At 50.4% G+C, this 24,359-nt stretch overlaps 2 protein-coding genes across 3 annotated transcripts; both read left to right on the top strand.

The window, feature by feature from the left end:
- Nucleotides 1-14,160: 14,160 nt before the first annotated feature.
- On the top strand, nucleotides 14,161-16,841 carry LOC120857665 (histone H1.0). The gene has a single exon (XM_040233346.1). The coding sequence runs from the start codon at nucleotides 14,909-14,911 to the stop codon at nucleotides 15,491-15,493; it is 585 nt and encodes a 194-aa protein (XP_040089280.1). The 5' UTR covers nucleotides 14,161-14,908; the 3' UTR covers nucleotides 15,494-16,841.
- Nucleotides 16,842-17,242: 401 nt separating this feature from the next.
- GCAT (glycine C-acetyltransferase) lies at nucleotides 17,243-24,004 on the top strand. Of its 2 annotated transcripts, XM_040233343.1 has the most exons (9): nucleotides 17,243-17,571; nucleotides 19,032-19,162; nucleotides 20,651-20,752; nucleotides 21,223-21,369; nucleotides 21,962-22,116; nucleotides 22,253-22,335; nucleotides 22,511-22,682; nucleotides 23,286-23,407; nucleotides 23,687-24,004. In XM_040233343.1, the coding sequence occupies exons 1-9, from the start codon at nucleotides 17,376-17,378 to the stop codon at nucleotides 23,836-23,838; spliced, it is 1,260 nt and encodes a 419-aa protein (XP_040089277.1). In that variant the 5' UTR covers nucleotides 17,243-17,375; the 3' UTR covers nucleotides 23,839-24,004. The 2 variants fall into 2 exon arrangements, 1 of the variants encoding a protein (XP_040089277.1); XR_005719713.1 differs by having other exon boundaries at nucleotides 22,511-23,407.
- Nucleotides 24,005-24,359: the final 355 nt, after the last annotated feature.

The following is a 24,359-nucleotide window of genomic DNA, read 5'->3' as shown; positions in this document are numbered from 1 at the left end:
CACACACCACATATCTCATGTATGCCTATAAACATGTGCATATGTATGTATACGCACACCCTCAAACACACACGTGTCTGTACACAAGCATCCTTTAAAGGTGCTCACTTCACCTCTGCCCTCTCTTCCCAAGCAAAATATGCACACAGGGCAGTGAGGCAGTTCGTCTGAAAGGCTGCCCCAGCCTGAACCAAGCCAGTTCCCCAGGCCCCAGCCGCCTTCTTAGAGTCACTAATAGCAGACCCAGACTGATAGGAGGCCAGAAACCACATTCCAGAGGCACTGAGTCAGAGGCTACTACTCTGAATGCAAAGAAGGCTCCAGGATCATGATGTGTGTTCTCAGCCTGGGCCCCCTTGAGGGTTGGCGGCATCTGTGTTCTTGCACCCAGTACAGTGCCTGGTGTTGAACAGAAGGCCCATCTCTTGGCAAGAGTTGACTATATGAACAATTGGCTGCCTATTGTATGAAACTGAGACTAGAGTTGTCCTGGGATTATCTATTTCATCTTCATCTTCCCCTCAAACTGTGAGTGTCGAGAAGATAAAGCTCATGTCTGATTTGTCTTTGTTCCCAAAACCCAGTCCAAATTCTGGTAAAGAGAGTCATCAGTGAGTGAATTAGTTAGGACATATTCAGCTGTGTGTGACCAAACAGTAGCTTAAACAAGAAAGATATTTATTTGCCTTATCTGGAAAAGTCTGAAGGAAGGATCCCAAGCTGAGCTGAGTCACAGTGTCTGGGATCCTGCTTCCTTATGTACTTATATCTAGGACATACACCCCATCTTAAACAGGGGGTCCATTCACAAATGCACCTCATTGTCCAGTATGGCTGCTCTAGCTCCAGTCAACACATCTGCATCTCAGCCAGGAGGTAGGAGAAGTGAAGTGAAGAGGAAGGGGCAAAGGGCCTATGTCAGCTTTCTCTTAAGGAAGCCCTAGCACAACACTTCTATTTATATTCCTTTGGCCAGAACTTAGTCACATGGACATTTTTAATTGTAAAAGAGGGTGGAAAAGGCAGCCTCCACTCTGGGTGGTCACATGCCCAAGCCAAACATTGGAGACTATATGTCACTGTGCTCCAAGGGGGATGTGGATATTGACTCCACCATCATCAGTATTTACCAACTCAACTCCCTAAAATTCAGACAGTATGTTGGGAATTCTTTGCCAGGGTGGAAGCACAAAAACTGTAGTAAAAAAAAAAAAAAGAGTCTAAAAAAAAAAAGGACTCTATGTACCCCAGCCTGTACTGCCTGTGCAGAGAAGGGCTGGCAGTGACTTCCAGCCAGAGTTCAGAGGAAGGAGAGAGGACCACTCAATCATTACAGGCAAGCGCTTTAGAGTCCAGTACGTTTGGTTTTGGCTCCAGTGCTTTTCAGCTGTGTGACCATGGGCACGTAGCTTAACTTCTGTGACTCTCAGCTTCCTCATCTATAAAATGGGAAAAGTCACTCCTGCCTCAAAGGAAGATCTTAAAGATACGATGGTATCATGAACACAAGACGCTCAGCACCGTGCCCTGAGGAGATCCTCAGAAAACCAACCCTGAGAGGAGAGGAATGAGATCGCCTGACCGGCAAAGATCTAGGGGAACTGGGATGGGACTGGGGTTCAGCCACCAAGGGACCTGGAGTTCTTCAGGTACAGCAGGAACCAGCTTTTTGGTCACTTTTATTTTGTCCCCTATAAGTTAAAAACATTTACTATACAAGTGAAGCATGTTAATTTTTGAAAGTGAGCAAAAGCAGATGAGCTAAAAGAAGAATCAGCAGTAAACCTACCACTTAGAAGCAAAACTTTATGAAGTTGTTGAATATCCCGTCAGACTGTTTTGTAACCCTATGTATATACACGACCATGCACATTTGTATACTTCTTTTAATGTAAAATGTATATGCTTTTCATGGAATCACGCTACACATAGGCTACTCGAAAACCGCAAAATGCTAAAAATGCTCTGTTGAAATCTTTTAACCTCTTGACACATCAGTATCTTTTCATGACAACAAACTGGAGAGCTCCACCATTATTCTTACTGGCATGAGATAAGACCAAGATTTACTCCACTATTATTCTGTTTCAGAATAAAATGCTTTCCATTTTTCTAGGGTTAAAAATAATGCTACAGTGAACATCCTCATGCAGAAATATTTGTGTGAATTTAAGGGTCATTTCATTAGGCTGGATTCCTCTAAGTGGCCCTCTTTCACGTTTTAAAAATTCTGGTCTCTCAAACAACCTACATTCAGAAATAGATCTCTACATTAAAAAAAAAAAAATTAAGGAAAGCCATATGGAACTGCCAGTCAGAGGTTTGGATCAGCAGGAGCAAATCCACTGTTTCCACACTGAACTGACACACATCTCAGCCAAAAGGAAAGACACTTAACACATCTGTGAGTCTCTCCCATCTAACTGTGGGTGAACACATCATTTCCATCCAGGTGATGAAATACCAACAATGATGATAACAGCTAATGCTTAAAGTGTGCTGAGTATGTGTGAGGCACTCTTCTAAGTGATATAGATATAATCATATCATATTATAATAATATTATAGATGTTAGGTAAATGACATATAATTTACTATAAACATATTACATATGCACATATGCGTGCGTGCTCAGTTGCTGTCTTGTCTGACTCTGGGCAACACCATGGACTATATATAGCCCACCAGGCTTCTCTGTCCGTGGGATTCTCCAGGCAAGAACACTGGAGTGGGTTGCCATTTCTTTCTCCAGGGGATCTTCCCGACCCAGGGATGGAACTGGAATCTTCCACATTGACAGATAAATTCTTTCCCACTGAGCCACCTGGGAAGCCCACACACATATTTATCTATACACATATACACACATTTAGTCTTTGGGAAAACTCTATCAGGGATGTGCCACTATTGTCCCCAGTTTACAGGGGGAGGAAATTGAGACACAGAAGCGTCAGCTTGCCCAGACCTCATACTCATAAGTGGTAAAGCTGGGATCTGAACTCAGATAACATAAATCTATGGTGCTTGGACCTCATCACCAGGCTAGACTTTGTAGACTTCTAGTGGGTCAGTGAGGCCTTCCTAATGCTGATTTTATAGGAGAGACCACACGAGCCCAGAGAGGGTTAGCAAGTTATTTTAGGTCACATAGCAGATTCGGGTGTTTCTCCCACCCACGTTGCCTCCTCAGGTGTGTTTAAACACCTTCAGTGTCCATGGGGAAAGGCCCTAAACCTTTGCAGAGAGCTGCAGAAACCTGCAGTTTTTGCCCACCCCTTCCTGGGAGCAGCATTTTGCTCTCCACCCCAGCTAGCACCAAAGCATGTTTTGGACACTTGCAGGGAGTGAGCCAGATATGTGCGGGCTCCAGTTGGGCATGGCTCTCACCAGAGAGCAGCCAGACCCAGTATGTAGGCCTCCGCGCCATCCTGGGCATCCCAGCCTTGCTTCCAGATTCCTTTAGCCGCTGGCGCTGGTCAGAATACCAGTTAGGGTATCTGAGAGTGTGGTGCATGGAGTAGAAAAATTGTATTTGCCCGTCTGTCTAATCACTTTCCAGCCATAAGAGGTTGGTGATTTATGTTGTTGGTTTTGGCTTTGGTTTTCCATATGGCACTTGGGATCTTAGTTCTCTGACCAGGGATCGAACCCCTGTAACGGAAGTGTAGAGTCTTAACCACTGAACCGCCAGGGAAGTCCAGCTATAAGAGATTCTGAATCTAATATTTAAGAATTCTAACGAAAGTGAGGATTCTAATATGAGGACCGAATTCTTGGCTTCCATGATTTCTCTGAATTCTTTGATTCTAGAATCTTTGACCTTCACTCCCAAAAGCTAGGGCCAAGGAAGGCCAACGGTCCCTCCTTTGGGCAGTCAGGGAGTGGCTGCCTGGAAAACATCAGAGCTGACAGGCAGCTGGTTTCGGTCTCTCAGAGGGAAAGGGCCACGACCTGTGTACTCTGCCATCTTTTCCCAGAAACTCTGGTTTTGTTTGTGTTGTGTGTGGTTTGCAAGACGCCCTGGTCCTCCTGCCCCTACCCAGGGACCTCACTTTATTTCCTCATCCAGGCAGGCTCTTACTCACCGGAAGGGCCCCAAGGTCAAGCTCAGCTGACCACTTCAATAGCAGAGCACGTGGCCCGAGGTTAAGGAGAACAACTGCAGCTGACGTTGGGTATTGCTGGTTTTTGAAAAAATAAAATCAAACAGATCCTCCACATGCCCTGGGCTTCCACAGGGCCTGCACTGGGGTGGCAGAAGCAGGGCCTCAGATTTGGGATGGGGTGCTCCCAGCTTCTCCCAGGAGACCCCCACCTCTGGGGACTTCCATGATCTTCCAGGCTGTGGCTGCCCATGCCACACTTGCCGGAAAAGACACAAGCCTCCAGTGTTAGGGAGGACGGACAGGCAAGTCCAGTGAGGAAGTGGTCCCGGGGCAGCACGCAGGGGTAGGCGAGGGCAAAAGATCACAGGCAGAGGGAGAGCTGAGATTAAGGTCCCAGTTTGGCCTCATCCTGGCTGTGGGATGAGGGGTTGAGGAGAAAGGACTGGCTTGGGGTCTGGAGTGAAACCAGGGCGCAGTAGCAGCACGTGGCATGAACCCCCGAGACAGGTCTGCAAAGGGTCCCCAGCCCGGAAGTGCTGAGGGCTGGGACCTGAAGGACAGAGGAGAACAGGAGCAAGCTGGGGGGTGCTGGAACCAGTGCCAGGGTCAGCCCCACCAGGTTGCACATCCTGCCTGTCGCTCAGAAGCCTGAGTTGAGAATGGGCTGTGCCATTGGACTCACTTGACCTTAAACACTTCTCCTCCAACTTATTCTGTGCATTTTCAAACCTACAGATGAGCTGCAAGAAAAGTTCAATAGGGAGACTTGCCTGGGGTATCCAATGGTTAAGACTTCGCTTTCCAGTGCAGGGGATGTGGGTTTGATCCCCGGTCAGGGAACTAAGATCCCCATATGAAAACTAAAATCCTTGCTGGGACTTCCCTAGTGGTCCAGTGGTTAAGCCTCTGTGCTTCCAATGCAGAGAGCATGAATTTGATCCCTGGTCAGGACACTAAGATCCCTCATGCCGGAGGCATGGCCAAAAAGTAAACAAACAAACAAAAACTAAGATCCTCGTATGCCATGCTGTGCAGCCAAAAATAAATAAATAAAATTTTACCCCCCAAAATAGTCCAATTAAATTCCCATGTATCCTTTGCCCAGACTCACCGTCGAGATTCTGCCATCCTTGCTTTCTCTCTCATGTTCTCTGTTGACATCTCTGTCTATATATATTCTATATCTCTATCTAAATATATATATTTTGCTCAGTGCTCTGAGTTGCAGATATCACAACACTCTCTCAGCCCTTCAGCATCCATCTCTTAAGTAAAAAGACATTCACTCACAAGAGCACAATCCAATGATCGTATTTAGGAAATGGAACACAGGTGCAATGTTATCTATTATAGAGCCCATATTCAAACTTCCTCAACTGTTTCAATAATGTCTGTTAGAAGTTACTCTCTTTTAGATCGAAGGTCCATCCAGAAGCACGTACGGCATTTAGTTGGGTCTCTCTTGTCTTCTGTAATCTGGGACATGTCTCTGACTTTGTAGTTTTTCATGACTTCAATGTTTTTGGAGGTTCCAAGACATTTGTAAATGTTTCAGGGACATTTGTAAATGTCCCTTGGTTTGCGTTTGTCTGGTTCTCTTCTCATGATTAGATCCTTGAACAATTCAAGGTCCTTGAGTACTAGCAGCAAATTGTTATCCAAACATGTTGATCTAATGTCCTCTCCCACGAGCAGGGGAAGGGTGAGCCTGACTCACTCCCAGTCCTGTTACCATTTGTAAAAATCTTAGGGAATTCCTTCATGGTTAACACTATGTTTTCGCTTCCAAGGTCCTGGGTTCAATCCCTGGTCAGGGAACTAAGGGGACCTAAGATCCTGCAAGCTGTGCGACCAAAAAAAATCCTGAAAGGTGGAACATCTGACATTGCTACTGTTTAATGCTGCACATCTTAGCTTATATATGAGATCAAATGAGCTATTTGTTTTTACTTGTCTATAATTTATCTGTTTATGTACTATTTCCCACTGTGGTGTGACTATTGTTCTTCCAAGGGCTTGTAACATTATTCTATATGCTTTGGACATTTAATGTTCATCATATTTACTCTGAAGCAGTTTTTTTAATATTATTTTTTGCCTTTTCTTCATATGTATGTTTCTGACATTCTGAAGGTTCTTTATTACAAAAGTAATGCATGCTTATTGTTTCAAAAATTAAAACAAAATGGAAGTATAAAAGTAAAAAATAAAGCCTGCCATTACCTAACTCTACTCCTCAGAGAAGACTGGCAATAATAACATGGATGTACACACACATATCCATAGCCCACTTGTCCAGCCTGGAGAATGACCTACTGGTCACAGCTCAGCATGTTTTATTTTTTTAAACTTTTATTACATTTGTTACAATACTGCTTCTATTTTATGTTCATTTTGGCCACAAGGCATTTAGGATCTTAGCCCCCCGACCAGGGATCGAACCCACACTCCTTGCATTGGAAGGTGAAGTCTTAACCACTGGATTGCCAGGGAAGTCCTGTGGTTGCTTTTTTAAAAACCATCTGTCATGCACCCGCATGCATTTATTGGTAAAGAGGCCCAGCGTCTCCCTCTTGAGGTCTCTTCCAGAATAGCCTGAGATTCCCAGAGCTCACTGGATTCTAAGGCCAATCCCACTTCCATAGCTCCCAGCCTGGCTGTTGCTCGCCCCAGGGTTCATACCAGGAGCTCAGTTCTTGATCCCTCAAATGGGAATGATGCCAGAAGGTGGGGGCACAGTTGGGGGAGAGCGTGGCTTCCCGACCACATGTGACGTCTGCCTTCCCACAGAGTGACTTCCCTCTTCAGGGGCATAGGTGTCTTCTTTGCCAGATGACCTTGGTCAGGACTGTTTCAATGGGTCAGATGGCAGCTAATCTCAATGACCTGTATAAGAGAGGGCTTGGTGCTCAGAGCTCTTTCCTCCTGGGACTCCCAGGGACAGCCACAAATTTGCCCTCCTAGTCCCCAGATTGAGAGAGGGGAAGTTTGTTTGTTTGTTTAATACACATTTGTTTTTCCTTATTCATTTCTTTGGCTGTGTCAGGTCCTAGCAGTGGTATGCAGGATCTTTTTAGTTGCAGCATGCAGGATCTTCTACTTGTGACACCCGAACGGGTGTAGTTCGGGATCTAGTTCCTCAACCAGGGGTCAAACCTGGGGCCCCCTGCACTGGGAGCACAGAATCTTAGCCACTGGACCACCAGGGAAGTCCAAGGGAGGGGAAGCTTTGAGAGTTGGTTAGAGCATGGAGTCAGACCCCTTTGGACAGGTTCCTTCCCCATCTGTCAGAAGAAGTGACAATAACAGAAAAAGGTCCAAGTGCATTGTTGTCATTGTTCAGTTGCTAAGTCGTGTCTGACCCTTTGTGACCCCATGGACTGTAGTACTCCCAGGCTTCCCTGTCCTTCACTCTCTCCCAGAGTTTCCTCAAACTCATGTCCATTGAGTCAGTGATGCCATCCAACCATCTCACCCTCTGTCACATTACTACCTATCAACAGAGCAGATAGCCCTCAGCACAATGCTGGGCACATAGTAATAGCTCTATGTGAACTATTACTATATACCTGGATGAAGTGCCCTATTTTATAAAAATTAGATCCCCACATAAATTGTTCTCAGTCTGCTTTTCTGAATTGGTGTACTACAGACACCTCCCAAATCCGCACATACAGCCTCCTCTCCTGTGGAAGAGTCACATGTGTTCCCAAAGGATGGTGCCAGTGCAGGAGATTAAACTGTTTCTAAGAATCAAAACCCTCAGTCTTTGCCTTGCTGATGTCTTTGCTGCTTTAAATCTTAGGAAACTAGTTAAAGTTTAGTTCAGCTAGATTAGTTAAAGTTTAATGGTGAAGCTATCACCTGCATTTTCATTCCTTTGTCCTGGGAGTGTGTGTTTATCTTTCTGTCCATCATTTGGCTCTCAATTCACATGGGATTTCGATCATTTTCCTAACTTGGGAGAAGTGGGTGAGAGGTCAGCTTCCAAGGCATGAGGTTGTAAAGGATGAGAAGGGACCAGGAGAGCCACCAGCGAGGATGGGAATGGGGATGCCCTTGAGGACAGGTCCTGGTATCAGACTTCCAGCCATCAGCATCTCTGGTTCCACTACCATCCTTGCTTCTGCTCCAGAACTTGGGACTCTTTCTGGTTGCTCCCTCACCTCCACAGGGAACCCTTTAGGGAGTCCTGTGGACTAGTCCTCCTTAATATTTCTCACATTTGACCCTTCTTCCCGCCTCCACTGTCACTTCTTACCTCTACCTCACTGAGATGGCCCCTAATGGTCCCACCACCTTCATCCTGCCGTTCCCCAAATCAGCCAAACTGTAGCCTATGAGAAGCAGTTGCCTCGACCTGGTAAAGCTGAGGCTGCACAAACAGCAACTTTATCTGGAAAGTAAGAAACTGCAACAACCTAAATATCAACCCAAACAGTAGTATATTAATTTCCTAAGGCTGCTGAAACAAATGGGCTCAAATTTGGTGGCTTGAAACAACACAAATTTATTACTTTACAGTTTTAGAGGTCAGAAATCCAAATAGGGTCTCACTAAGCTAAAATCAAGCTGTCAGCAGGTGTGTGTTCTTTCTGGAGGCTGTAGGGGAAGATCTGGATTCTGCCTTTTCCACCTTCAAGAGGCAGCCCGCCTCTTGGCTTGTGGGCTCTTTCCATCTTAAAAGCCCACAATGGTCAGTTCTTTCATGATGTCATCTCTCTGGTTACTCTTCAGCCTCCCTCTTCCTCCACTTAAGGACCTTTGTGATTACACTGGAGTCCCCCTGGATAATCGAGGGTAATCTTCCATCTCAAGGTTGGCAAACTTTACTCCATCTGCAAACTTGCCATGTGACAGAACATATGCCCGGGTTCCAGGAAAGAGGATGCAGACAGGTCTGGGAGCCATTTATCACAAGTAGCATGAAGTGAAACTGCAGCTTCTTCCTACAGGGGAACATACCACTTTCTGGGATGGATTCACTGTGAAGCTGCCTCAGTGAAAGTTCTCTCCCTTGCGCAAGCCTCTTGTACGGCCGTGAGAGGGATCCTAGCAATGTGGGTCAAACAGTGCATCAGAAAAAATGTATTTCTGGATTTTACGAACTTTGTGATATTTACCAGGTTTTTTTTTTTTAATCTAGGATTTGTTGTGAGTTCTTTTCTCACTCTAAATATCAATTCACTTGTTACCTAATATTCTATTACAATTTTGCATTTTTTTAAAGGACTCTAAAAACTGTATAAATGTCAGGTCCTACACAACCAGTATGTGCTCTGACCACTGAGCTACAGCTGCCTGCACCAATGGGATGACTCTCAAAAATACACTGAATAAAAGAAACAAGTCACAGAAAAAAATACTCATGATGATATGATTCCATTTGTCTACGGTCCAAAAACAGGCAAAACTAAGTTATACAGTAGTGTATGGGGTTAAGTACACATATGGGGAAACCATAAGGAAAGAAACACAAGAGATTTGCTTACAGAATTTCAGGATAAAGGTCACGGAGACGTGATCAGGGAGAGCAATAAACAGGGTTTCCAATGGTCTGATGATGTTTCTTATGTTAACTTGAGCAAAAGAAACAGTTGTCTCCACATTGGTTTTAGAACTGAATATACGTTGCATACTCTCTTGCATGGGTGATGTATGTCATGATTTAAATTTTTTATTTTAAAATAACTGGGTTAATTATTTTAAGAATCAAAATTTTAAGCTTAAAATTCTATAGCAGCTTCTGACTGCACTCAAAGCAAAATCTACACCTGTTGCCGTGGCTTAAAGCCCCACGTGCTCCAGCTGGCACTTCAACCTGAGGACATCTCCCATCACACTCCCCATCCTGCCCGCCTCTAACCATGTGGCCTCCCCTGGCGCTTGATCTGCAAAAGCCCACCTGTGACCTCCTTCTCAGGTCCTGGTTCTCAGCCTTATCTGCACTTCACACAATCACAGTTTGCAACAATATCAGTGGCGTCTCCCCAGTGGCCTCTGAGCCCAAAATGACCAAACCGAGTTTGTTTTGTTCCCACCTGGCCAAAGTAGAGGGTCTTTAAATGGGAGAAAAGGAAGGTAGATCTCTCTCCCTGAACTCCAGACTCAGGTTCTTCTATTTATCTCTTCTCAGCATTTCTACTCACACATCTGGGAGGCATTTCAAACCTAACCCAGCCAGAACTCTGAAACCCCTCAGTCTTGCCTGCCTCACTTAATGACAACTCCATCTTTGCTTGTTCAAGCCCAAATCCGCAGTGCCCTACTGGGACCTGACCACTTTCCGTCCCCTCCACTACTGCCCTATGGACCAAATTGCCATAATCCCTCACCTAGATTACTGCAACAGACTCCCTACCCTGCTTCTGTCCTTGCCATCTGCGGCTTCTCCACACAGCTGCAACAGGCAACTGGTTGGCTACTGCCTGGGTCCCATCATGTCCCTCCTCTGCTCAAAACTGTCCAGTGGCTCCCATCTCCCTCAGAGTAAAAGCCAAAGTCCCTACAATGGTATCCCAAACTATGTGACCTGTGCCTCCTTTGTTTCCCAGATCTTTTTTTTTTTTTTTTAAACCCTCATCTCCCCTTAGCGTCCTTCTTAACTCAACCACCCTGTACATTCCTGCCACAGAGCCTTTGCACTGGGTATTCCCTCTGCTTGCAAGATTCTTCCTCCAAGAATAAAAATGGCTCCCTTTCTCATCTCCTTTGAATCTGCTCACATGTCCGCTTCTTAATGAGTCCTTCTCTGACCACCCTATTTATAATTGCAAACATTCTTCTCTCAGCACTCTTAGCTCCCCTTACCCTGCTCTTTTTTTTTTTTTTAAATTACCGCACTGGGTCTTTGTGGTGGCACATGGTCTTCTCACGTGGTGCGAGGGCTTCTCTTGTTGTGAAGCAACTGCTCCATTGGCCCTGGGCTCAGTAGTTGCTGCACCTGGGCTCTGCTGCCCTACAGCAATGTGAGACCTTAGTACCCCAACCAGGGAGAGACTGAACTTGTTTCCCCCTGATTGGAAGGTGAATTGTTAACCACTGGACCATCTGGGGAGTCCCCCTGCTCTAATTTTTGTCTTTGCAATCAAGGCTTTCCGACATACCATACAAGGGACTTCTTTGCTTACCTAGCTTCTCCACTAGAAAGTAGTTCCACAAGAGCAGAGGTCTCTTGTTCACAGCTCTGTCCCAGGGCCTGGCACATATCAAATGAATACCTTAGTTTTCCAAAGACCAGAATGAGTTCACATCTGGAGCGGGAAAGTCATTGGCTTGAGAGTCTGTCACCCGTCACCCTCCTGGTTCACCCACCTTGGACAAATCATTTAGCCATCACAGACCTCCTCTCTGAAAAATGCAGATGTTAAGTATGACTTGAATGTACTCAGCAAATTTACGGGCACATTCACCCAGGCATGTTAGAAGAGCCCCGCATTCTAGCTCGATTTACCCTTTTCCATACAGGATTTCATTTCACCTTCACACCAACTCCAGAGGTAGGTAGAGCCCCTTTTTGATAAATGAAAACACCAAGGGCCTTTTTTGACAACCGAAAAACTGCAAGGAGGTCTGGGCCCCTCCCTAAATGAATGGACAGGCGAGGTCTGACCCCCTCCCCATGCTTGGGGCGGCTCCGCAGTTCCGAGGCTCGGGAGGTCCCCGGCGGGTCGCAGTGCGGGGCTGCCACACGGGGACTACATTTCCCAGGAGGAATTGCCCGCGTCTCTGCAGCTCCCTGGTTTTTAAAGGGCTCGCGTTAAATGAGGCGGAGGGAGTTCCGCCTTCTGCCGGCCACTAAACGACTGGAAGCTTGGTACCCTGCCAGGGTAGGCGGGTGGGGCCGGGTCGTGGTCTAGAAGACCCCTCCAGACTCTGCAGGGTCTGCGAGACGAGGTGAGCACAAGCCAATCTGGAGGCACCCTGTTCTCTTTGTGCCCACCTCGGTCTGGGACTCTATGCCTAACTCCGGGGAAACCCCTGCCAACCCACACCCCCGCGCCCCACCTTCTTATCCAGTTCTCCCTTACAAGGGGAGGGGCAGAGAATCTCGGCGCCTGCAGGGAGAAAGGATGTCCGCCGGCGGTAAAGCCCCAGGGACCCCGAGGTGACACCTCCCTCCATTTCTGGCTTCAGGACCGGGAGAGAATTTACCGGTTGCTGGGATGGGCGGGGATTCGAGATGTGAGAACTACAAAATGAAGTGAAGGCATGGGGGCGTGGGGAGCTGAGCCTCACAAAGCGCCTCCACGTCCATCCTTCCTAGTCCCGTGACCTTCACCGTAAAATGCGAGTGATGCGGGGGTGATCGGGTTACCTGCTTCCCTAGGCAGGAGGCGCGAAGGATCAAGAAACAGCTGGAGAGAGCTGTGCAAATAAAATTATTTCATCATGGTGCCATTGAATTCATTCAGGCCTTATTTTTAGACACGCGGGGACCTGGGATGAGGGGATGACATGTCTACAGGATCGCTGAGTGAAACAACATCTCGGACCTGTGGCTGTCACGTGGATGCCTATTTTCCCATCCAGATCTTAGTGGGACCCGGAAGAACTGTCTTTGACAATAACCAAAGCAAACCCAACAGCATGTTGTGTTTTCAAGCCAGGAGACTTCGGAGTAATTGACAATATTCAAATAAGAAGGTTGAGCTTTTGAACTAACCTGGCCCTTCCTGGTTTCTCTTCCTCATCTGTGCCACTAAGATAAGCCCCCGGAAAAGGTATCCCATACTGATAGAGTCTCAAGACTCCCCCTCCCCGTTCCCAATCATCTGGATTAATCCAACCCTTGGTGTGTGTATGAGGTGGGGGGAACCCATTAATTTCCCTGTCCTCAGAGACTCCCAAGTCCAGTAGGGGCCTTTCACCACACATACACACCTCCCAACTGCGACCAGTTTCCCCCCTCTTCCCCCATCTAAACCCTCCAACCCTTCCCCGTCTACAGCTGGTGTCTGCAAACAGCTCCTGGACCTTACTACCCAGATGCCTTCATCACTTTGACTAGCTATAAACCCCCACCACCAGGGTATTGTTTAAGCTAAGAGTGTCGGCTTATTTGCTTGGAGAATAAAAGCGGGTTGTTGCGGCAGGCAGCTCAGAGAGGGAGCATTACAGAATCTCAACCTAGGACCCCTGCCAAGAGGGACCCTGCATGTGAATATAGGACGTCTATGGCAGACGAGGGGTCCCAGGAACGCTGAGCTGAGCCTCTGACCACTAAAGGCCCTCTGAGCCTCCGAGGCTCCCCACAGACGGTGGTGCCCCTTGTTTTCCTTATCTGTACCTGCCAAGCAGCAAGGGAAAAGATACATACATTTTAACAAAGACATAGCATCTTCCCAGCAAAATGGAGGTGGTCCCGGCCGGGGCTCCCTGAACAACTCACACTTTCTGAAGATCACTCAGGACTCAAATAATATGACCCTCTCCTCAACCTCTCCGCCAGAGCCCCGTTTTCCCAAACTCCCAAAGCTCTCAGGGCTTCTCCTCATCCCAGGGGTCCCCAAGACAGTCTTTGATTTAGAGCCTTCTGAGCAGCGCCTTCATTGTGGACCTCCCCGCTCATTGTCTTCAGGGAGCTCTGGGAGGGGGACTAGACCCCCAGGCTGGCTCCTAGGAGTGGGGGCAGCAAGCTCTGTCTCTGACATCCTAAAACTCCTAGGCTGAGGAAGGACTATATATGAATTACCAGTTAGGATACATGGAGGATGGGGGGGGGGGGGGCTTTGAGGAGAGGAGGAGACCTGAGAGACCCCTCTTCATTCCCTCAGGGACCCATGCAGCATTCGGGGTTCGACCTCAGGAGAGATCCTTGATGCAGATGTCGGGGGCGCGCTGGGGGAGCGATCACAGAGGAGGGGGAAGGGACAAAGTTTGAAAGTGCCCTTCCAACTCTTGCAGGGAAAGTTTACTTAGGGGTCCCATGGACTGAGAGATGGTAGAGGTGCGGGGGGCCCAGTGGCGGGATGACCCCCGAGAGGTGACCGGACCCCGGGGGAGCGACCCCTCCCCCCTGTCCCAGCTCGGCCCGGCTGGGAGTCGCCCGTCTCGGGGCCGCGTGTGTTAGTTGGGGCCGCTTTCGGGCCCCTCTGCTGGGCTGGGGGGTCCCGCCGCGGGCCGGGAGTGGGGTCTCCGGTAGCCCCAGGGGGGAGCTTTCCTACGGGGGTTTTCAAGCAGCGGGACTCCCAGGCCCCGCAGAGCCAGCCCCCCGCAAAGGGGAAATGTGCCGGCGCGCCAGCGGTCCTCAGCGCTGTTTGGGGCGCGTGGCGGGCGCGGGGGGCGGCGGCCGAGGCAGCTGGACGCCTGGCGGAGGAGCTCAGAGAGCCAGGCAGCGGCCCGGCGCGGCGGCGGGGAGCAGGAAGGCCCGGGCTGGGGGGAAAGGTCGGATTTGCTCGGCGGAAGAAACACAGATGGCGGCGGCGCGGCGCCATTCTGGGCCGGGAGCAGGCAGCCAGCAGCCCTGTCCTCACCGCGGTCCGCCCGCCGCCGCTAAATACCCGGATGCGCCGCCCGAGCGCCAGACGCGGAGCTGGGAAAAGGGAGGCAGAAGAGGAGGAGGCGGAGGCAGCGCCGGGCGCCGAGACCGACCGACCGACAGACCGGCGGGGCTGGGCCACGCAGACACGGCCCAGTGAGCCCTCCCCGCGGCCCGCGCCGGGCCCCCGAGAGCTGGCCTCTGGACTGGCCTGGGAGCTAGAGGCTCTAGAGCAGATCCCGAATCAGGCTTTCCTTGGCTTCCGACGAGGGCTGGCCCTTTGGAAGGTGCCTTCTTCAACAGCAGGACCAGGCAGGCCACCATGACCGAGAACTCCACGTCCACCCCTGCGGCCAAGCCCAAGCGGGCCAAGGCCTCCAAGAAGTCCACAGACCACCCCAAGTATTCAGACATGATCGTGGCTGCCATCCAAGCAGAGAAGAACCGCGCTGGTTCCTCGCGCCAGTCCATCCAGAAGTACATCAAGAGCCACTACAAGGTGGGTGAGAACGCGGACTCCCAGATCAAGTTGTCCATCAAGCGCTTGGTCACCACTGGAGTCCTCAAGCAGACCAAAGGCGTGGGTGCCTCGGGGTCTTTCCGCCTGGCCAAGAGCGACGAGCCCAAAAGGTCCGTGGCCTTCAAGAAGACGAAGAAGGAAGTCAAGAAGGTGGCCACGCCAAAGAAGGCAGCCAAGCCCAAGAAGGCTGCCTCCAAAACCCCAAGCAAGAAGCCCAAAGCCACCCCAGTCAAGAAGGCCAAGAAGAAGCCGGCTGCCACGCCCAAGAAAACCAAAAAACCTAAGACTGTCAAAGCCAAGCCAGTCAAGGCATCCAAGCCTAAGAAGACCAAACCAGTGAAGCCCAAAGCCAAGTCCAGTGCCAAGAGGACCGGCAAGAAGAAGTGACAATGAGGCTTTTCTTGTGGACACTCCTGCCTGTCTATTTTCTGTAAATACTTTCTCTCCTTCTCTCTTGGTCTCATCTGCCATCCTTTGCCCCTTTCCCTTCTGACTTTGTAAAGAGAATTTGTATTCCTCAGAAATTAGGAAATAATTCATTTTTCCTTGACCAACCATGTAAGGACAGCAACAACAAATATCTCTGTAATGATGAGAATGTACTTATATTTTGTTTTATTTGTTACTAATCTGCTTATGGGTTTGGGAATTTGGGTGGGTTTGTGTGTTTTCTTTAGTTGGGTGGTTGGTTCACTCTGAAGGTAAAAGTCGGAGGTTGGGGGGAGGAATGGGCAAGGTAGTTTGTTGGGGCTAGGTGACAGGGAGCCCAGGAACTGTAAGATTTGTAGGAGTTTATCAGAGACCATCAAGCTTTAAGTTGAGCACTTCTTGTGAGAGTTTCAGAACCTTGGTGGGGAGGAGAGAGGGATGGCAGCAGCTGGACGGCAAAGGAGGTAGGTGGGGGTGGGGGGAAGCCCTGTCTTGGCTGTATGCCACCTTCCCGTGGTGAGAGTGGGACGTCCAAACCCAGTTTCCTTCTCACTTCTGTTAGTCTGTCCCTGTAGCCTCTCTATTGTCCTAAGGAATGGGAGGGAGGGTTAAAGTGACAGCTGGTCCTAGAAACTGTAGTTTCTTTCAGTCAGCTAGGAACTAGCCACTGTGGGGGTTTCTGTGGATTTAGAAAGTCTCCTGTTAAATGGGACTGGAAACTTTAGGGGAAGGGTGAGGAGTCAGTCAGCCAAATGCCTCAGTGTGCCCCTGTTGAAACTTGGGTTTTTCCACACAATTGTATTGTTTCCTAGGAGGACTTTTTTCCTTTCCCCCCTGATTTTTGGTTCTTGTATAAGAGGTGGCTTTGCTTGGCAGTCCAGTGGGGCTTCAGCCCTACCACCCATCACTTAAAAACCTCCAGACCGCTTTACTTTTTTTAATATGTAGTAGTAGGGCGGGGCGGGGCGGGGCGTGGGGGGGGCGGGAGGGCGGGGAGTGGAGTGGACAGTAAGACATACTGCAGTCGACTTTGAATTGCTAAGTAGTTTTACAGAGCTAGGTCTGGTGTGTGTGTGTGTATGTGGGTGTGTATGTATGTATGTATATATACATATCTAGGGGTAGTACTTAACGTTTCATACCTGGGAGCTGGGAGAAAAAAACCCTGTACAGTCTTTCCTTTTTTTTTTAAATAGGCGCGCTTGCGCTCTCCCCACCCCCCTCGCCCCTTTTTATTTTTAAATGTGTTATTTGTGCCTGGAAGAATTTGCTGTCTTGGTAATTTTCAAACTTTAAAATAAAATTTAAAAAAAACGGAAAAAATCTGAGCGGTGTGTTTTTCCATACTTCTAAAACTGAAGGAGAATGCGGAGCAATATGGTGGGCGAAACCTGGGGGCTTTTGCACCTAAGCACTGGGAAGAGTTCCAAGAGCAAGACAGAAGCCAGGAAACCTTAGGGCCGGAGCATATGGAACGTGCCTCAGCCTGCTTCTAGGCGCCCGCGTCCAGAGGGCGTCCCTACCTTTCGGGAGATGTGTGTGTAGACACGGCTTGGGAATGGGGTGGGGGTCTGGTGGGTCTGGCCCTGATGTGCTTTCCAATCCCCGTCGCCTCTCCCCCAACACGGACAGCTCCAGTCTCAACAAGTCACTCCACTTTCGTCCTCTGCTGATCCCGCCAGGTCCCGCCCTGCTATTCCTAGGTCCGCCTCCCCTGCCCTAGAGCAGAGCCCTTCTCTCTCCGATTGGCTGCCGGGGCCCAGCCCCCGCACGTGATCACGCCGAGGCCTCGGTGCGCAAAGACCTGAGCGGGCAGTCTAGCTACGGCGAGGTGGGCAAAATGTGGGCTGGCTGCGTCCTACATGCTGCGCTCTTCTGGGCCCCCCGCGGCAGCCGGGCGCAGTCAGCGCTGGCTCAGCTGCGTGGCATCCTGGAGGAGGAGCTGGAAAGCATCCGCGGAGCTGGCACCTGGAAGAGCGAGCGAGTCATCACGTCCCGTCAAGGGCCGCACATCCACGTGGACGGCGCCCCGGGAGGTAACAACCCCCTCCTGGGAATCGCCAGACCTGGCCGGGTGTTCCGGGTGTCCTGAGGGTTTCGCTGAAGTGGAGGTCCTGGAGGCAGTGAGCGGGCCGGAGCACAGGCACACGTAGCCGCTGCTGGACCGCTTCCCATCTGTCAGGCCGACTTGCCTTTTCCCACAATTAATTCTAACCTGATTAGATCCGTTCCTCCAGAAAGAAGGTAATTTGCCCTTTGAGCACCTTTTTTATTTAGAGGCCAGGGCTCGATCCGAGATCCAGCCTGTGAGAACGTAAGGAAGAAAGACAGCCAGTTGGCTCCCACCATACGGATTCAAGAAAGGGTGATGGGGAGGCAGCAGCAAGAAATCCCGCATAGGAGCTGCTGCTTTGTTCAGATTTCTGCTAATTGCTGCACCTGCACTCCTGCAAATCTCAAAACGTGGGCATGACTGGTCCCATTTACAAATGAAGAGACGCTGATGCTCATAGATTTGAAGTGTCTTGCCTATAAACGCCCAGCTAGCTGCAGGAAGAGCTAGGCTTTTAGTGTAGTTCTTCTGGTATATTGGAGCTGGAAGGTCACGTAACTGTCCATAGAGATCAACTTTCTGGCCAAAATCACTGTTTGAGCAAGGGGCTTGAGGGCTGCCCCACAAGTCATACTGTGAACTGGCCGACCAGGCCACCCTGGTTTCTGTCTTATCTGTGGTCACTGCTCATCTTGTCTGTGCCAGGACCCAGGTGGGTGCTGGTTACCAATAGGCCTCCAAACCTGTCTTCTGCCCAGGAAACAGGCCTGGAATATTTGGTGCTGTTGTGCTTATTTGTAAAACAGAGGTGTCTGTCCTTCTCCAGGGAACCTTGGAGCAGATCAAACAGTGGGAAATTAGGAGATCCAGGTTCCCATCCTGTTTTGCCTCTCCCAAACTGAGTAAACCTTGCCTTCTTGGAGCCTTAGTTTCCTCCCTGGGTCAGCTGTGTCCACCTTGGGCTTTAAAATGCAAGGGTCAAGGTCTTAGAGAGGCCACCCTGCTGGGCATACAGTTCTGTAGCAGGCAGCAAAGTCAACTATGTGGAGTTTGGAGACCATCACAGGGCTCTGTGATGCCCTCTTCTTTTACCCAGAAAGAGCCAAGGGCCAGATTAGGAGTTACTGGTTGTCTTCAGAGAGAGGAGAAGCCAGAGAGGAAGGGCTGTGGGTGAATGTGATCCAAACCTTCTCATTCTCCAAAGTGCTGCTCTGGGAGTCCATTTCTGCCCCTCCCTCTCCTGTAGCTGTTGAATTCGGTGCCTTCTAGGGGCTGCCCGCTCCCCAACCTGGCCTCTGCTCCAGAACAGATCATACTGTGTGGTTGTTGCCTCTTCAAGGGCGATTCCAGGTTCATTTCCTCTCTTGAGTCCCCAGGGCCTGGCACCTTTACAGGCCCTGATTGTCCTGAGCTCCTGTGTCCATCCCCTGTCCTCCATCTCAGGAATTATTAACTTCTGTGCCAACAACTACCTGGGCCTGAGCAGCCACCCTGAGGTCATCCAGGCAGGTCTGCAGACGCTAAAGGAGTTTGGAGCTGGCCTTAGCTCTGTCCGCTTCATCTGTGGCACGCAGGTACACCGAGGGTATGGCCCAGGCTGGGGCGGGGGAGGATGGGGTGGTCCCCAGTGTTGGGCACTGACCTCAGATGTCTGCTTCTGCAGTCAGCAGGGCTGGTTTTAGGCAATTCAGCTCATCCCAGAATTTGGCCCATGCTTAGCCCCAGGGCTGTTCACTGGAAGAACTGGGTTCAAGCTTCTCTTTGCTGTGAAGCCTTGGGCAAGAAATTTAACCTTTCAGAGCATCCATTTCCCCACCCACAGAACAGAGCTTCTTACCTGTTCCTCTTCAAGAAAGGAAGAGTAGAAGGCAGGGATTGAAATAGAGGTTTCTGGAGCTATTCTGCCTGAGTTTGGTTTCTAGTACCACCATATATTGGTTCTGTTACCATGGGCAAGTGTCTTAACTTGTCTGAGCATCAGTGCCTTCATTGGTAAAGTGGAAATAATAATTAATAAGATTATCCCAAATTAAAGAGTTAATAGTGGGTTGGCAAAAAAGTTTGTTCAAGTTTTTCCATAACTTCTTACGGAAAACCCTGAATGAACTTTCTGGCCAACCCAATACACGTAAAAATGCTTAGAACAAGGCCTGGCACACAGCAGTGCTCAATAAATGTTGCTTAATAATTTTATTTTGTAAATGTTACAAAATGAACCCTTTATACATGAAACTTACAGTGCTTACTATGTATCATGTGCTATTTTAAGAACATTGCAAATTACTCCTTAATGCAGATAATAATCCCAACTTCTAAGTGCTATTCTTGCCCCTGTTCTAGAGATGAGGACACTGAGGCCCCGAGAAATTAATTTTCTTGCCCAGAGCACACAGCCTGTTGTGGTGGAACTTGAATCCATATGGCCTCGCTCAAGAGTCAGTGCTTCTGAGTCCTTGTGATTATCATTACTTGTTCTCTCAGAAAGGTGAAGGGGAAATGAACGGAACTTTTGACTTCCAACCAGGGCAGGTTAGACTGGACAGCTTCCAAATCTAACAATTGGAGGCCCAAATGAACCTAGAGTACTTATGTAATCCTCCTTTTTGCCATTAAACAACAGAAAAAGGCACTTAGGGACTTCTGTCATGATCCAGTGGTTAAGACTCTGTGCTTCCACTGCAAGGGGGCGCAGATTTGATCTTTGATCCCTGGTCAGGGAACTAAGATCCTGCATGCTGTGTGGTGTGGCAAAAAAATAAATAGAAGGAAAATAAAGAAAAGATAGAAAAAAAGGGTACTCGGTTTGATAGAGAAAATATCTTCCTTTGCCATTAGCATCATAATTCTACCATCAGACCCCCACTGTAAAATGAAAACCTAACCAGGAAGAGGGGCACCTAGTGGGCCCCTAATGCTTCAGATTCCTGTGTTAGCTCCGGGTGAACCCTTGTGGTGCAAAAAGAAGGGGGAGGATCTGTTTGTGGCCCTCTAAGCCTCTGTCCCCAGGACTTGTCCCATGTGGCCCCAAAGGCATTAATATGTGTTTCATTCCTTTACTTCAGAGCATCCACAAAGATCTAGAAGCAAAGATAGCCCGCTTCCACCAAAGGGAGGATGCCATCCTGTATCCCAGCTGTTTTGATGCCAACACCGGCTTCTTTGAGGTATGTGATACCTCAGGTGGGAGTTGGTGAGGCCTGCCAGGCTGAGGAGGGCTTGGGAGTGTGCAGTCCAGAGAACTTGGCAGGATGCCAGGGCCATGTAGAGAGGCTTCAGTGCCCATTTCTTTGGAGGTCAAGGTTGGGCCAGCAGGTCTCCAGGAGGAATCCTGGGGCTTACTAGGAGGCCAGCTTCCAGGGCATTTGGGAAGTAACCTACATCAGCTGGAAGGCTGAGGGTGTTAGGGGCCAGGCATTCACCAAACATGTTCTCACCTGCTTTTGCTAGAGCAGGGCCCCTGATCCAACCCAGTCCTGGAATGCCTGGGGATCAAGATAGAGGCAGAGGGCTCCTTGCCTCCCTGCCCAGAAGAATGCTCTGGTTGGCAGTGAAATATTGATTCAGGGAGAGTCATGAGGAGGGAGAACCCCGTGGTGGTTGGGTGATGGCCCTACTTCTGATTGCCTTCCACCAGGCCCTGCTGACCTCCGAGGACGCAGTCCTGTCAGATGAGCTGAACCATGCCTCCATCATTGATGGCATCCGTCTGTGCAAGGCCCACAAATACCGCTACCGCCACCTGGATATGGCTGATCTGGAGGCCAAGCTGCAGGAGGCCCAGGTGCAGCAGGGCCTCACACTTCCAGGGCCAAGGACTGGTCTTATCCTCAGCCTCCCCCGCAAACTGCCCCCTACCCTGGTGAAAGAAAAGAGGCTTGCAGAAGCCATCTCCTCACTCACAGACAAATAGCCTGAAAGTTCGAAACAGCCAAGATCTGAACCCAGATCCTCAGACCCAACATGACTTAGCAACTAAACAACATCAATAATCTCAGACCCAAAACTTTATCCCATGGCACAAAGCTGTTTTGAATTTGAGGAAGCACCTTATGTGTGGCAGGCCCCTACCCAGCATCAGAGTGGGATAAGCTTATGGACAGAACTGACCCCACCCCACCCTGCCCTCTGGAGAGGAGACTGGGAGCATTCTCACTGCCCAGTGGCTAAGCATGTCTCCAGACTGCCCTGGAAGAGATGGGGAAGGCCCAGAGAGGCCCAGAGGAGGGAGAGGATGTGCCAGCCTCAGCACGAGGGTACATGTGTGCTCCCGGGCACTGGGCAGAGTGAGCCTTTAGAGTGCCAAGCAGCACAGAAAGGAAGTGACTTGGTCCAAATCGTGATACCAGCCACTGCCTTCCGTATCTCGCCTGCAGAAGCATCGGCTGCGCCTGGTGGCCACTGATGGGGCCTTTTCCATGGACGGGGACATCGCACCCCTGCCGGAGATCTGCCGCCTTGCCTCTCAATACGGTGCCTTGGTGTTTGTGGACGAAAGCCACGCCACTGGCTTCCTGGGGGCCACAGGACGGTGGGAGCACACGGCCCCTGAGGCCTTGGGTTGGACTCGTCAGGGTGGGTGGGAAACCACAAGGCCAGCCCCCACGCCCAACCCATGAGCCTGGGTGCTCAGGTGGCCATGGTGGTAGTGGCAGCTTCCCTTGCAGGGGCACGGATGAGCTGCTGGGCGTGATGGACCAAGTCACCATCATCAACTCCACACTGGGGAAGGCCCTGGGCGGAGCATCAGGTGTCTGCAGCCTTGGGCCCCTGGGCTCCCTTTATCTGCACGCACAGCCCTGGAGGGGTCTTGGGGGAGGTGGGAAGGGGAGACCTGGGGCTGCAGGGAAGAAGACAAGCATGGACAGTCCTCTCAGGGGGGCCATGGGGTAAGCTCTGGCTCCTTTTCTCACCCTTGTTCGCAGGGGGCTACACGACCGGGCCTGGGGCCCTGGTGTCCCTGCTACGGCAGCGTGCCCGGCCTTACCTCTTCTCCAACAGCCTGCCACCTGCTGCTGTCGGCTGTGCCTCCAAAGCCCTGGACCTGCTCATGGAGAGCAACGCCATCGTCCAGTCTATGGCAGCCAAGACCCTGCGGTGCGGTCCTGGGCAGGGTGGGGCCCGCTGGGGCGGTGGAGCTGGTGAGGGCCTGCCCTGTGTGGCTGCACAGGCCCATAACTCCCTGCCTTTGCATCCTGCCTCTGCCCACCTCCATGTCCCTAGTGGGTTGCCCTGGGACTTGGCTCTCTTAACCAGGGGCTACCTGCTTGTCCCCACCCTCTTCTCTCTATCTGTCTTTTCCTTCCATTTCTTGGTGCATTTCATGTATATTTTTTTTATTTTTTGGCCCTACTGCCTGTGGGATCTTAGTTCCCCAACCAAGGATCCAACCCACGCCCCCTGCATTGGAAGTATGGAGTATTAATCACTGGACTCCCAGGGAAGTCTCCCCGGTGCATTTCTTTGCAAATGATCCTGCATTCCGCCTTCTTGTACAGTCCTGTCTTTCTGCCTTCCTAATTGGTCTTCCTGTTCCTCTGCCTCTTTCCCCATCTGCCTCTCTGGGTCAGCATCTCTGTCTTTGTTGGTTCCTCCTGCAGACTTGGCCACAAGTCTTGGGTCACATCCATGTCCATCAGGAGTGGGTGTGATTGCTCCACAGTCCCCCAACTCCCAGTGATACCCAGCTCATGCCCACAGATTCCGCAGTCAGATGGAGGCTGCTGGCTTCACCATCTCAGGTGCCAATCACCCCATCTGCCCTGTGATGCTGGGTGACGCTCGGCTGGCCTTACACATAGCGGATGACATGCTTAAGAGAGGTAAGGAGGCGGGGTTTGAGATGTGGCTGTGGGTTCTAAAAGAAAAGGAGGGAACCCTTAGCCTGTGACTATCCCCTCTTCCCCCAGCCCTCCTACCCTTCTTAGATCAGATGTCTGTCCAAGCTTGAAAACCTAGGCCGTGAGGCAGTCCCAGTTTTGAGAGACCTTTGGCAGCTCCCTTGCCCTCTGTAGCCCCCAGAAAAGTAGGAGCTATCTGTCATGCCCCCAGAACCTGCCTGGCTCTGGTGAGCCCCAGCTTGACCCTCTCTACCCTCACAGGCATCTTTGTCATCGGGTTCAGCTACCCTGTGGTCCCCAAGGGCAAGGCCCGGATCCGAGTCCAGATCTCAGCAGTGCACAGTGAGGAGGATATTGACCGCTGTGTGGAGGCCTTCGTGGAGGTGGGGCGACTGCACGGGGCACTGCCTTGAGCTCTGGATGGTGACAAGCAGAGCCGAGGTCCTCCTCCCAACACAGTGAAAAGGAGGGCCTTTGATCAGCCCAGGCCAGAGGCTCTGAGCTCTGTCAGTCCTGGCGCCAGGCTGGGATGAGGCCTGTGCTTGTGGGTATGAGGTTAAAGCAAGTGTGGAAATCAGCTATGACGTGTTAGTCTGCTTTATTCTCTCGGAGCAGCCCCAGTCCTGCAGCTGGTCAAAGGATCAGGCAGAAGATGGGGCTTTGAGGGCTTTGAGCTCTCAGAGTTAACCACCTCTCCCAAATTAACAGGGGACCCAGGCAGATGGGATGACAGAGGCCGGGGCCACCATTTGGCTCAGTTGGATGCTTTCCTGATGTAGAGAGAAGCTGAGCACCAGCCCTACAGGCCCCTTCCCATGCCACCCGCCCCCCTATTCCACAACCTCCAGAGTCTAGCCCTGGTGAACCCCTCGTCCTCTGCTCCCCACCCCAAGGATGGCCTACAGCTGCCCAGATAAGAAGGGGCTGGACACCC

The sequence above is a fragment of the Oryx dammah genome, unplaced genomic scaffold, assembly GCF_014754425.2.
Source record: "Oryx dammah isolate SB20612 unplaced genomic scaffold, SCBI_Odam_1.1 HiC_scaffold_29, whole genome shotgun sequence".
Classification (NCBI taxonomy): Eukaryota; Metazoa; Chordata; class Mammalia; order Artiodactyla; family Bovidae; genus Oryx; species Oryx dammah.
This window is presented reverse-complemented; position numbering and strand designations above follow the sequence as displayed.

Coding starts and splice junctions, on each gene's coding strand:
- LOC120857665 (XM_040233346.1), top strand. CDS start 14,909: ATGACCGAGAACTCCACGTCCACCCCTGCGGCCAAGCCCAAGCGGGCC.
- GCAT (XM_040233343.1), top strand. CDS start 17,376: ATGTGGGCTGGCTGCGTCCTACATGCTGCGCTCTTCTGGGCCCCCCGC. Junction 17,572..19,031: donor CGTGGACGGCGCCCCGGGAG/GTAACAACCCCC, acceptor CCTCCATCTCAG/GAATTATTAACTTCTGTGCC. Junction 22,683..23,285: donor ATGGCAGCCAAGACCCTGCG/GTGCGGTCCTGG, acceptor TCATGCCCACAG/ATTCCGCAGTCAGATGGAGG.